The sequence below is a fragment of the Onychomys torridus genome, chromosome 4 (assembly GCF_903995425.1).
Source record: "Onychomys torridus chromosome 4, mOncTor1.1, whole genome shotgun sequence".
NCBI lineage: Eukaryota > Metazoa > Chordata > Mammalia > Rodentia > Cricetidae > Onychomys > Onychomys torridus.
Window position 1 is genome coordinate 86,221,737 of NC_050446.1, and position 15,086 is coordinate 86,236,822.

General features: G+C 36.5%; 1 protein-coding gene across 1 annotated transcript; it reads right to left on the reverse strand.

Moving 5' to 3' along the window:
• Window positions 1-5,341: 5,341 nt before the first annotated feature.
• On the reverse strand, window positions 5,342-6,307 carry LOC118582619 (olfactory receptor 4F3/4F16/4F29-like). The gene has a single exon (XM_036185627.1). The coding sequence runs from the start codon at window positions 6,302-6,304 to the stop codon at window positions 5,342-5,344; it is 963 nt and encodes a 320-aa protein (XP_036041520.1). The 5' UTR covers window positions 6,305-6,307.
• Between the last annotated feature and the right edge of the window lie 8,779 nt (window positions 6,308-15,086).

Below are 15,086 nucleotides of genomic sequence, written 5' to 3' on the forward strand. Positions count from 1 at the left end.
TAGGAAGACCAGCTATAACCTTTGTTAATGGATATCATCTGTTAAGGTTCAGGAGGTCTGGCTTGATCAAATCTGAACCATCTTTACCTGAAATAAACCCATAGCCTCTTGCTTCCTGTGGAAATAAAAGCAGAGCCATCTTTCTAAAGCAACATATCCTTAGATGCAAATTTTGAAGTCAAAATACCTTTAAAATATACATATTGGTTTTAACTGAGCAGCCTTTAAATCAAATGTCTTTCTGCAGTTAAAAATATTGAAGACAGACAAGGAGCTTCCCTTAAGCATTCAGGAGGGTGGAATCTCACAGGGAATTAGTATAGGGAGGATATCAAGGTCAAGGTCGGCAAGCAATGCAACAGTTACCCAAAACGGGGGCCAGGGACCTACAAGTCTCCCCCTTTTACTAAAAAATGAGCTTCTGACTTAGGTTGTGTGGGACATCAGCAGGTCACCTTACCCATCATGGAGACACCTGTCCAGGACACAAAGGCGTTCTGTCATAGGTTGGTTAGTGCTCCCCAGGAATTACCCATCTCTGAATACTCATTATCATACAGGCTCAATTGTGTGAGAGCTGCAGAGTTAACTATTGCCAAAGATCTCTAAGTGGCACTGGGCTTGCAATCTGTCTGTTTATCCAGCATGTTGGGTGTTAACAGCTTAGATACAAGATTGGAAAACATCAGAAGCGGGGTTGGGGATTTAGCTCAGTGGTAGAGCACTGGCCTAGCAAGTGCAAGGCCTGGGGTTCAATCCTTAGCTCCAAAAAAAAAATCAGAAATGAATTTTTGCCCTCTGGGGTTCTCCCATTGTGCTGTAAGCCTGTATTTAAGACCTCCTCCCTCCTTCAATAGATGACATTCAGCATCAAGAAGGAGAAGAAGAAGGAGAAGAAGAAGAAGAAGAAGAAGAAGAAGAAGAAGAAGAAGAAGAAGAAGAAGAAGAGGTCAAGATCATAACGGAGAAACCCACAGAGACAGCTGACAGGTGCTAGTTGAAGCTCACTAACTCTGGACTGACAGCTCAGGAACCTGCATGGGACTGAACTAGGCCCACTGAATGTGGATGACAGCTGTGTGGCTTGATCTGTTTGTGGGGTCCTTGACAACAGGACCAGGACTTATCCCAGGTGCATGAACTGGATTTTTGGAGCCCATTCCCTGTGGTGGGATACCTTGCTCAGCCTTGATACAAGGGGGAGGGCTAGTCTCTCCTTCAACTTGGTATGCTAGACTTTGTTGACTAACATGGGAGGCCTTACCCACTCTGAGGAGTGGATGGGGATAGAGCAGGAGGGAGGTGAGGAGGCGGGAGAAGGGGAGGGAGGGGGAACTGGGGTTGGTATGTAAAATGAAAATAATTTTAATAAATAAATACATTTTTTAAAAAGTTTTTAAAAAATCAAAGACAACACAATCCAGAATTGTCTGTGTAATATCCATCTTTACATGGCTTATTTTTATACTACCTTTACTGTCTCTTTAAAGACTTTATTTTTAAAACTTTTTTATATAACTGTCTATATTCATTTTCTTTTCTCTTCCAAGCCCACGTACATTTTCACACACATTGTAAATCATTTAAAGTCTTGTTCCATCTGAATCTTCTTTATTGTGAATCTATTTCTTTAACCTGCAGCATTACTAGGACTGAAATGGCAGCTTGGGCTACTGGCTCCACCTACCTCAGTTTCCCAACATGGCAGAACTACATTTACCACCAGTTCTGGGAACCAGGCTCACTGCTGACTATGGGAAGCAGTAGGTCTATGCTTCCATCCAGCACCATGTAGACCAGAATCCTTTTTTTTTTTTTCCTGTTCTAGCAAAAGCTAAATCTGTCATGACTGTACGGCTTGGAGATGCCACTGTGTACCATAGCAGAAATCTGCCATGCTGCACTCAAGCCCACATGCCACTGTGAACCCACCGTACTGTAGCTCCTGGCTGGCCTGAGAGACACAACTAGGAAACTGTGTTTAATCCATTTTAGAATGTGTTTTAAGCTTTCTCAGGTTTTAGGTCCCATGTTTTAGCACTATTCCCAAACCTATGTACAATTTTAATCATACTGTGACCTGTTTAAAAGTTTTTTCAACTGCATCTGTCTTACTGTCTATATGTAATCTTTTTCTGTTTGCATGAGTAAAACTTAGATCCACCATGCAGCTTAGTTCATGGTGTGCTGGCAGGTCTCATTCTGGTGGCTCAAGCCCACAGGTATGAGGTACATGAGACTAGGAAGGCACATTTGTCTCCATTTTTGAGTGTTTAAAACTTTTTTAAGATTTCTCATGTCTTATGTGGATGTGCATGCTGGATGTTTGGGGCACCATTGTAGGTGGAGTTTCTCTGCATCCTAGCAGATGCTCTGAAATAACCACACAGAGACTTATAATTAATTACAAATGCTCGGCCAATAACATAGACTTGTTTTTGACTAGCTCTTATAACAAATTAACCCATTTCTATTCATCTATGTGCTACCCTGAGGCTCATTAACCTCATCTATGAGCTTCCCATGTTGCTTCTTCCTAGTCTGGCTCAAAATTCCTCTGACTCTGCCCTCCTTCTTCCCAGCATTCTCTCTGCCCCAAAAATCCTGCCTAGCTATCAGCCAATCAGCTTTTATTAACAATTAGAGCAACACATCTTCACAATGTACAGAAGGATTATTCCACACCAGGTAGGTCACTACTGTAACTCACAGGGTTTGTGCCTTGGTGAAACTGATGATTACTTTTCTTCTCCAGTACTGTGCATAGTACCTTCTAGCACTATGAACACTAATCAGTAATTTTTAGATGCCTCCACACTGATTTCCACAGTGACTGCATCTATAACCCCAATAACAGTGAATAGGGATTCTACTTTTTTGACATCCTCACCAACAATTGTCATTTGTTTTCATGATTCTGACTGGAGTGGGATGGAATCCCGTCATAGTTCTAATTTGCACTTCTCTAGTGGCTAATGATGTTGAAAGTTTAAAACATTTTTGCTTCTTTTTCTTTATTTTTTCCTCATGTAATAAATCCTAACTGCAGCTTCCGCTCCCCCACCCTCTGCCCAATGCCCCCCACTCCCTTCCCCTCAGATCCACTTCTCTGTTTTACTTCAGGAAAAAGCAGGCCTCCCAGGGATATCAACAGAGCATTCTATAACAAGAAACAATAAGACTAGGTGCAAACCCTCGTATCAAGGCTGGAGGCAACCCAGTAAGAGGAAAGAGGCCCCACAAAAAGGCAAAAGAGTCAGAGATACCCCCACTCCCATTGTTATGTGTCCCACAAAGCTCCAAGCTAAACAACCATAGCACGTATGCAGAGGGCTTGGTACAGACATCTCCAGGCCCCACGGTTACTGTTTCCATGTCTGTGAGCCCATGTGAGCCCTGCTTTGTTGATTCTGTGAGCCTTGTTCTCCTGGGGTCCTCTGGCTCCTACAAATCCTTCCCCCCAGTCCTCTGCAGGTTTCCCAAGATCCACCTGGCTTTGGGTCTGTGCATCTGCTCCCATCATCTGCTAGAGGAAGCCTCTCTCTGATGACGGCTGGGCTAGGCAATAGTCTATGGGTATAGCAGAATATCATTAGGAATCATTTCATTAACTTTTTCCCTAGTCATGTTTGATTTTATGCCAGGTGTCCGAGCCATCCAGCTTCCAGTTCCTGGCCCACCAGGCAGTGTTGGGCATGTGCTTCTTCTTGTGGGTTAGGCATCAGGTTAGACCAGAAAATAGTTGGGCACTCCCACAAGCTCTAAGCCACCATTGCCCCAGGACATCTTGCAGGCAAGGCAGGTAGTGTGTCTAAGGTTTTATGGTTGGGTTAGTGTCCCAGTCTCACCACTGGGGATCCTAGCCTGGTTACAGTAGAAGGCCAGTTCAGGCGCCATATCCTGGAAAACATTTATTAACTTTCACAACTTCCCTTTTGAGATTGTTCTGTTTAGCTCTACAACCCATTTTAATTAGGTTGTTTTCTGCACAGAGATTTTAGGTCTTAATATAGTCTCTAGATGGTAATATTCTGTCAGATATGTAGATGAGAAAGATTTTCTCCCATGCAGTAGACTACCTCTTTACTCAGTTGACAATTTTCTCTGCTATACAGAAGCGTTATAATTTCATAAAGACCCATTTGCCAGTTGTTGGCTTTATTTCCTAAGCAACTAGAGTCCTATTTAGCAAATATTTCCTAGCCTGTATCATATAATGTACTACTGTGGTGGTTTGAATGAGAAATGCCCTCATAGGTTGACGTATTTGAATACTTGGTTAGTTGGTGGTGCTGTTTGAAGAGTTATGGAACTTGTAGGATATAGACTTTTGCTAAAGAGTACAATTTCAGAGGTGGGTCTTGAGAGTTAAAGCATCACCCCACTTCCAGTTCATTCTCTACATTCTGTGTATGGCTGGCAATTCGATTATCCAGCTTCCTCCTGCAACACCCGCTGCAATGCATTCCTTGCTACATGGACTTCCCCTCTGGAACCATAAGCCAAAATAAACCCTTCCATTAGTTGTTTTTGGTCATGGTATTTTGTCACAACAACAACAAAAAAAAGTAACTAATACAACTATCTACTTTCTCCTCTGACAGTTTCAGAGTTTCAAAACCGTTTTAGCATTTTCTGTTGTCTTTTTGCTCTATGTAAGAATGAAATCCTTATATTGAATAACAGCAGAGAGAAGGAGAAATTTTTCTTCTGATTTTAAGTAGAGTGCTTCAAATTTTTTTCTCAGTTGAGCATGTTGATTATAGATTTATAGGGTACAGCTTTTATTATATTGAGATTGCTTCTTTCTAACGCTAGCTTATTCATGATTTTTACCATAAAATAATTAATTATGTCAAAGGCTGTCTCTCCATTTACAGAGATGATGTTACAATTTCTGACTCTGAGGCTATTTATGTGGTCAATCACATTTATTGATTTTAGCATGTTGAACCACCCTATGGATGAAGCCAAATAGATACTAACAAAATTATGTGGTATTTTTTTAATTCCTCTTACAATTATTTGGGGCACTTGCATTTAGCATATACATACACATAATTTAATAGAATTAATTATTTGAAATAAGAGTAATAAGTGTCCCTTTATCTGAAGACCTTAAAGCAACATTCACTCTTCTTTGTCTAATAGCTTTCTTCAGGGAAATATTATTCTGAAGGAATTTCGATTCATTATGTTTTTACTATATAAATAAATGGGATATTGTCGTTGCTTACTAAGTATAAGACAAAATAGCACAAATATTAATATAAATAAATGTCAAAACAGGTAAGGAAATCTTTTTCTCAGAAATTGTTTAACAATGAACACCTATACTCAGTTAAGATTGTTCACAGGTCAAGTGTTTAATTGTGTGTCTATAACCCAGCATCTGGTTCAATACTCTCTTCATTGCCATTTTCATTTCTTGGTTCCTGAACGTATAGATCACAGGGTTCAGAAACGGAGTGACAATTGCATCAAATATGGACAGAAACTTATCCAGGTGTGTGGAAGAAGAAGGCCATGTATAGATGAACATCACAGGACCAAAGAATAAGACCACCACAGTCACATGAGCTGAAAGTGTGGACAGAGCCTTGGAGGAACCACTTGAAGAGTGTTTTTGTACAGTGATTATGATGACAATATAGGAAATGATCAGTATGAAGAAGGAGCCCACAGACATGAATCCACTGTTGACTGAGACCAGTAATTTCAGTCTGTATGTGTCTATGCAAGCAAGTTTGATGAACCTAGGAAAGTCACAGTAGAAGCTGTCCAACACATTTGGTCCACAGAATGGTAAGTTTACTACAAAAGCCAATTGAACCAGAGAATGCATAAAGCCAACAACCCAGGAAGCTACTGAAAACAAGATGCACATCTTTGGGCTCATAATAGTCAGATAATGGAGAGGCTTACATATGGCCACATACCTGTCAAAGGCCATGGCTATCAGCAGCACCATTTCCACACCACCAATGAAGTGGATGAAGAAGATTTGAGTGACACAACCTCTAAAGGAGATGACTTTACACTTTCTCAACAGATCATACATCATCTTGGGGGAAATAACAGAAGAAACACCCAAGTCAATGAAGGAGAGATTGGCCAACAGAAAGTACATGGGAGAGTGAAAGTGAGGGTCAGAAGCCACAGTGAACACAATGAGGGAGTTTCCTGTCATGCTTGCTACATAAAAGATGGAGGAGAACACAAAAAGGAATAACTGGATGTCCCAAGAGTTGGTGAGTCCCAAGAACACAAACTCTGACACAACAGATTGATTCACTCCTTCCATTGGCTTTGTTGGCAGTGCTACCTGAAGGAGGGAATGTGAGAAACTATTAATATTATAAATAGGATAATCTCCAAATTATGAAAGCCTGTTTTTACTATAACATTGCAACTAACTTTTAAGTGAGTAATGTGAGAGATGTAAGTTCTGTACATAATTAATAATCAGAAAATTCTTAACACCTGTAACAAAAGCTTTCATCAAAAAATGAAAAATAAAAAGGTTTGATGGATTTTTAAAAAGGATATTAGGGCCTGGAGAGATAACTCATCAGTAAAGAGCACTTGCTATTCTTCCAAAAGACCCCAGTTTCGTTCTTAGCATCCACGTCAAGTAACTGACAGTGGTCTACAGTTCTAGTTCCAGGGGACCTAATGACACTTCTTGGTTTCCCTGACATTTCCATAAATATGGAGCATCAACTTAGGCACAAAGACACATATACATGATTTTTAAATGAACCTTTATAAAGAGAATATTCTTACAGATGGTTGATGACAGTATAAATTAACACATCCATTAAAGAAAAAAGTATGGAAAGTTTTCAAAAACTAGAGTATAGACTATATTTGCAGCACAGTATTGGTGTGCTTGTCTAACATATTTAAGACCCTGGGTTTATTCTTAACAGTGCAAAACAAAAAGAGAAGTGGGGGGAGGTTATAAGGTAGAAAAAAGAAGACAAGAGAAAAGATACAAATGATTAAAATAGAACTACCATATAATATGGAAATCCTTACCTTAAGGGTATATATCCAGAAGAAAACATTATCCTGTCAATATGTTTTCCCCTTTTCATTGTACCATTATGCATAAAAATTAATATTATGATGAACAATCTCTGTTTATTGAACACTGGTAGACACATGGATTACAAAGACACATACATATACACAAAAAAATCATGTAAGTATACTTTTTCATAACTCTGTAAAAATATTTATCATATTATACTGTAGTTTCATTTTATTTAGAGAAGAATCAGCATAGTAGACAACATGAGGGCTTTGGATTCCGGATCCATGATGAATCAGCTATGGACTGTTTACTATCAGAAAAGATACTGAAACCCCCAACCTTTTTTTTATTTCTGTTTAAACAAATTTAAATGATTGCTTCAGTTAAGTTATAGGAATGAAACAAAGATCAGAATCAGGTATTCGGCAAGAAGCGGGCAAGAGAGGGTGGGATGGACATAGACACAATCATGTCCACAATAGATAGGTGCTCCCTTTGTGGATGCTTAATAAATGTTTATAATATCAGTGCCTTTCTTCCTATTTCTCTTGCTCATAATAGTGACCAACTCATGAGATAAATTACTCAAAGACAGTAATGAACATGAATAAGCAGAGTGCATCACAGTACCATTCCCAAAATATGTTTCAAAATGTACTATCCCCCATTCAGTAACACATTACTTCACATCATTTTAGCAACAAAAAAACGCAACATTTTTATATGTAAAATTAGTGCATTTGCTCTCATGGAATAGCATATGTATGCTTAGTGTTCAATAAAAGTTTAAGTCAGTTCTCTCTCTCTCTCTCTCTCTCTCTCTCTCACACACACACACACACACACACACACACACACACACACACACTCATACACACACACACCTCTATCTCTATCCTTCTTTCTTTCTCAGTCTCTATCCTTCTTTTGCTTCTCTTTTTCCTCCTTCCTCCCCTAAAGTGCTGCTGAGATTAAAACAAAACAAAACAAAACAAAAAAAACAACTTGCCCTCCCTGGGGTATTTTTCTTCTAAACAGTAATAAAATTATTCTCAACCTTCAAAAATTGATAATAAAGAAATAAATAAGAACAAAAGGAAATCTAGATCTAGATCATGTAGAATGCACATATAAAGACTATGAAATTTGAAAAGCTGGTATATAACAGGGAAGGAAAATGAGGAAGCTTACTGTAAATTAGGCATAAAATGTTTGAATTATGAACTTACCTACATCTGTTAAATCTGTCTATAATTTCACTATGCAGATCTTTCATCAAAACATTTCTTAAACTCAAGGAAACCTGACCAAATTTGGACCTTCCTAACTTAAGAACATAACTACATCTATTCAGTAGTCTGGGAGATGTAAATAGTTCTATATCCTTTTCAAATAAACAATTAGGTAAAAGTCACCTCATACCTCTATAAAGTCTCACTGATAAGATCAATGATCAGAATAAAATGAATACAGTAACTCTAACTATAAACCAAGATGAAAACAAGAAACTAAACTTTTGGTATTTTTAAGTACTATTTTATTTTAAAATTAAAAATTACTTCTATCAGAACATCTGTTTTCAGCATTGAGACTCTTGGTCTCATGTTAAAATTTACTTCTGGTCAAGTATCTATAATACATTTTCAACCTGGAAAACATGAAAATTTCTGATAAATTTGGTTCTGTTTTACAGAATAATCACCAAATATTTCATGGAAGGTGGGTAGTTCAAACTCACCTATTTTTAAAAGCCAGTGAAAAGAAAACTACAAATTTTCCCTTTTAATTTATATGTATTTTATATTAGCAGTTCATATGATATTATATCATTCATTCAATTAATCATCAGTGAGCATAGAATGATTAATTATTGCATAAACATTGTAGAAAACGCTGCAAGGTTGTTTGGCTTCTCAGGGCCACTTACAATATGGTTCTAGCTCAAAGGCAGTCAGTTACTTAGCCTTTTCCAATACTTCAGTTGGTGTCTAACAACTATTCTCCAGTGCTATTCAAGTCCTTTTCCTGGCCATTCTCTACTTTACTCATCTTCCTAAAGCACTTTAGAGTGTGACTCATGTCCACAGAAGATTCAAGCACAAACTAACATCTGAGAATAAGTCACTGAAGCTTTGTTAGGTTTATTTCCATCCATCCATTTTATCTGAATAATAACAACAGCATGTTGGCAGAGTCAGGTTTCTCTGTATCCTCTCACATAAAGTGCCACATGGAACATTCCATTAGGGAGATAAGACGCTAATTATATATACCTCAAGAGGCTGCTGACCAAGAGAGGTTGCAAAAACATGGTAATTTAGAAGGATCATGTGGCTACAGAATTATTTTCTCTAGAGACGTATTTGTTTTGGTCTATGTGACCAAAGAATTTTTGTAGCTCACACTATGATATTGAGCAGAATGAAGAAAAGAAAACTTGGTTGTTATGGTATCATTAACCTACATAAACATAAAAGTTAACACTTAACAGGGTGGTGCACACCTTTAATCTCAGCACTCAGAAGGCAGAGGCAGGTGGATTTCTGTGAGTTTGAGGCTGGCCTTATCTACATAGTGACTTTCAGAACATCTAGAGGTGCAGCGAGACACTGTCTCAATGTAAAAATTACTCATTGCTATAATTCCTTAATAATAGGTAAATATTCTCCCAAAGAATCGAACTAATATACTAATTATAGTGTAGTTTAGGAAGTAGAATGTGTGTGAAGTCTTCATTTTCAGTAAAAATGTGACCTATAATCACAGATGTGTGCTGTAGTTGGAAGGTTTCCTGTGTCCCAGATGGCCATCAGTTGGGACAAATTTCTCCCATTTGTGTCTCCCAACTAAACACATGGTGGCTTATATTATTTATAACTGCTTGGCCATTAGCTCAGGCTTATTACTGAATAGCTCTTACACTTAAATTAACCCATAATTCTTATTTATGTTTAGCCACTAGGCTTGGTACCTTTTCTCAGTTCTGTCTTGTCATCTTGCTTCTTCTTTGTCTGGCTGGCAACCCCTGACTCAACCATTCCTCTTCCCAGAATTCTCCTTATCTGTTTGCCTGCCTATACTTCCTACCTGGTTACTGGCCAATCAGCATTTTATTTATCAACCAATCAGAGCAACACAATTCACAGCATATAGAACGATATCCCACAGCACTTTCCCTTTTCTGTCTAATCAAAGAGAAAGGTTTTAACTTTAACATAGTAAAATTACATATGACAAAACAGTTATCAAACAAGAATTACAGTTACAATATCTAGTCTATTTGTATTTTGCAAAATTAAAGAAAATATTCTATCATCTGTCCTATATTTGTGAGTCTGAAGTTTCATATCTAATTTATCTTTCATCATGACTGAGGAAAAATATAATTATAACTATCCAGTCTTCATCTACATCAAAGACCTCAGAAGGATATACTATTATCTAAGTTAACAGGAAGTACATTGTAAGCAACTTCCAAAAAAATCTAGAATGACAGAGACAGCTGGCTGCCTCAATAGCTACCTAAAGTTCCTCTGTAATGTTGAGACATCCATCTTCAGCCTATAGGTCTAAAGTTTTTTAGTTGCTTCTCCTTGGTTCCTGTAGACTATTTGGCAGTCTCCTCTGTGAAGCAGAAACCTGAAGAACCATCTTGTCTTGCAAAGTTCAGTGGTTACCTTCCTATGGGTCCTGCATGTCCACTTAATACAACATACTGTCAAGCAGTCTATGCAAGGGCACATTTTTGCAAAGTGACTATCTTTTGACATAAAGAAAGTAAACGCCATAATGAGTTTCTTCAATGACTATTATCTTCACTAAAGTATGTTGGTGCTGCCAGGAGCAGACATGTCTCAATGTCCAGAAGGTCAAAGTTCTTAAAACATTTTAAATGCCATATTCTGTAGGTCTTTGAAGTGTTTGAAGACCACCTACCTAATTGAAATGTATCTGTGTAAAGCTAGAAAACTTAACATGACTATAAATGTGATTATCATAGATGACTAATTATTAATCTGCATTTCTTAATTATACACTACAATTTCAAATGAACTGTACAAACATAACCTTAAACAAGAGTAGAAATATACATACAGTATAACAAAATTAACTTTAAATTTGTATTAATAAACTAAAATCCATAGCAATGTAAAACATTTCAAACAAGTTGCTACTCTTTAAGAGTAGATTCAATAATATATTTGTTTATCCTATCATATCTATATCATATCCCCTTTTCTTCTTTAAAAAGAGATTGCATTTATAATCAACCCACTTTAAATAAAAATAAACATTTATAAACAATATTTTGGGAACTTGGGTACAGCTTCTTATACTACTTCCTGCTGGATGAGAGCTCTGGCGATCTAATGGGGATCCTGAAAAAATTAAGAAATATGGTCAAGTCCTGACTCGAGTAGTCTGTGAGGCTGCATTGTCTGAAGCTGCATTTGCCTTGAAGCTGATCTGGATGTTGGAACATATGAAGACCTCTCAAGGAGTCTTCCTTGATCAAACCATCTTAGCTTGGAAGCAATCCACAGGAACTCATCTTCTGTGGAAACAAAAGTAGAACTCTTTTCCAAAGCAACATATCTTTAGACACAAATTTTGAAGTCAAGATACCTTTAAAATATATATATATATTGATTTAATTCAGCAGCCTTTGCAATCAAATGTCTGCAGTTGAAAATCCCAAAGACAATATAATCCAGGACTCTATGTATGATTTCCATCTTTATATGGCTTATTTTTATATTACATTTACTGTCTCTTTAAAGACTTTAATTTTTATAACTATTTTTATATAACTGCATATATTAGTTTTCCTCTCTCTTCCAAGCCTACCTATACTGTGCCCATATAATTGGATGACTTCTATATCAGATCTTTTTCAGTGGCTATTTAATTTGATGACAGGCCAGCATTGTGTGTGAATATGTTTACAATTCATGTTCACACACACACACACACACACACACACACAAACACATGTGTTTGTGTGCAAGAACATGCTCAGAATATAGGAAAATTTGACACTCTACACTGCACATTATTCTTTTCTCTTACAAAATTTACATATTATTTTCCTGCTCCCGAGTCAAGTGCATAGGCTCATGCATAGGCAAAAACCATTATAACTATGTTATTAATGTATTAATTTACATACACTGAACATTTCATACATCTCTGGGATGGAGCCAACTTGATTCATAATTGATAATCTTTTGGATTAGGTCTTGAATTCAGTATATAAACATTTTTGTTGAGAACTTTTTGTGTGACTCTCCATTACTCATCAGTAGCCATTAGAAAATGTAGCACTATTGCATAACTTCAAAATGTTTCATTTCTTACTCTAACTGGAGTATTAAATTGTTTAAAACCATTCTTTAGAGCCCACAATAAGAAGGAAAAGCCACAGCACATTACATTTTCATGTACCTGACACATTTTTACCCACTGGGTCGCTAATATTGTGGTATATCTAGTTAAATGGAAAAGACAATGTACTAATTTAAAAACAAAAAAAGCATACATATATGCTAAGGGATGAGATACAGTGCAGTTCTGAGAGTGTGGCATTTGGTTTACAAATCTACTGATTTGCTGTTTGGTAAATACACTAGTATTTCTGCCGCCCATTGTGAATCTAAATGTTCAGCAGAGATTGGGCTATAATTATCTTTTTCCTTTTTGTTATTGGGTCTTTGTCTGGTCTTGATATCAGGGTAACACTGCATTCAGAAACAGAACCTAGAAATGTTCCTTCATTTTCTGTGTTACATAATAACTTGAAAAGTATTGGTGTTTGATCTTTAAAGGTCTGGAGAATTCTATGCTGAACCAATCTTTCTATGGCCTTTTTTTTTTTTTTTTTTTTTAGTTTGAAAACATTTAACTACTGATTCTAGCTCAAATGGATGTTATGGTTGTGTAAAATACTTATTTCATATCGATTTGGCTTTGGCAGATCATATATATCTAGAAATTCACAAATTTCTTTTATAATTTCCGGTTTGGTAGAATATAGGGTTTTTTTTAAGTATTTCTTCAGTGTTTCTAGTCTTGTAATATATTTCATTTAATCTCTAATTTTAGTAATAATGATCCTCTTTTCTTTACTTTACTTAAGTTGCCTAAAGTTTATCAATCTTGTTAACTTCTTCAAAGAAATGGCTCCATTTCATTAATTCTTCATTTTATTGATTTTTCCTTTCTATTTTGTTTATTTCAGCCAGTGTTTGATTATCTCTTCCCACCTACTGTTTGGGTAAGTTATTTGTTCTCTATTTCCAAAGGCCTTCAAATACATCATTAAGTTGTTCATTTGATATATGTCAAATTTTTGAATAGGTACATAGTGCTCTAAATTTACCTATTTTGACTACCTTCATTATGCTCCACATTTTTGCATACTGTGTTTTCATTTACATTCAATTATAGAATATTTTAAATTTCTTTCTCAACTTCTTTCTTCAGTCAATTATTATTCAGTAGTGTGTTGTTTAGTCTCTATGAACTTGTATGCTTTCTATGGAATCCACTGGTGTTCATATAAAACCTTATATCATTGTGGTCAGATAAAATGTAAGATGTTATTTCAGCTTTTCTACATGTCTTGAAACACGCTTTGCATTCTAATGTATGGTCAGATTTGTAGAAAGCTCCATGCCCTGCTGAGAATTATGTGTGTTGTTTAGTATTGAGGTAGAACATATGGTAGATATCTGTTAAGTCTATTTGGTTTATGATGTCATTTAACTTCAGATTTTCTCTGGGTTTTTTTTTTTTTTCGTCCTAATGACCTACTTATTGACTAGAGTGGGCTATTAAAGTCACCCATTATCACTATATTGTGGTTAACCTGTGGTTTTAGGAATAATAGTTTTTCTTTTATAAATTGAGTTCTCCTGTGTTTAGTGTGTATATGCTTAGAATTGTAATAGCCTCTTGTTGTATTTCTTTTGATGAATATGAAGTGACCCTCCTTATCTCTCTGACTAATTTTGACATGAAATCTATTTCATCAGATGTTATAATAGCTATGCCTACATATGTCATATTTCCCTAGGTTAAAATACCTTTTCCCATCCTTTTACCATGAGGTGGTGTCTATTATTAATGTTAGGGTGTGTTCTCAGCGGCAGCAGAAAGATGGAGCCTGTTTTCTTATCCAAACTTTAGTCTGTATTTTTTAAATGAATTATTCAGGCTATTAATAAAAAGTAATACTGATTAATTTCTGCTGCTTTGGGATATTTTCTTAGGCTTCTTTTGATTAACTGTTGTAAAATTGTTTATATATCCCATGTGTCCTGTTGGAAGAAAACTCAGAATATTAGTGATCCCATAAATGTGTAGAGCACCAGCATGACACAAGAAATGTATATTGGTTTTGATTCTAACATTGCATCAACCTATAAAACAAGAATACCATCCATCCAAATATCACCCAAACTTCTCTTGCAGTGGTATGGAAAGACAAAATTTAAAACTAAGATGAAAATGAGAAGAAAAGGTAAATCATATTAAATGTCTTTGAGTAGTATACTATAGTCAGCAGAAAAAAATCAACATGCTTCCTTGACACCTTTCTGTTTTTCCAAACATAACTCATACAGTTCCTACTGAAGCACATACATATGTAAGACTCTGATGTGCACTCAAAAATTTTAACTTCCTTCTATAACTGGAAAAGACAAGAGATAAACAGGCAGTATGCAAGGTGCACACATGGGAGAAAAATGACCTAGCTCAATAATTCTTATATAAATGTTCTGTGGAATATAACAAGAAGTCACTGCTTATCACAAACGGTTCCATTCAAAAACAGAGACAGTCTAGAGAGATGCCTCACCTTTTAAGGGCATGCACTACCCTTTTAGATGACCCAAGATTGGTTCCCAACACCTAATTCAGATGCTTCAAAACAACCTATAACTCCCCATCAGCATATCCAATGCCCTCTCCTAGACTCCAGAGGGACATGCACTTACATGTGTAAAGACACACACATACAAACATAACCTTAAAATGCAAATAA

Coding starts and splice junctions, on each gene's coding strand:
- LOC118582619 (XM_036185627.1), bottom strand. CDS start 6,304: ATGGAAGGAGTGAATCAATCTGTTGTGTCAGAGTTTGTGTTCTTGGGA.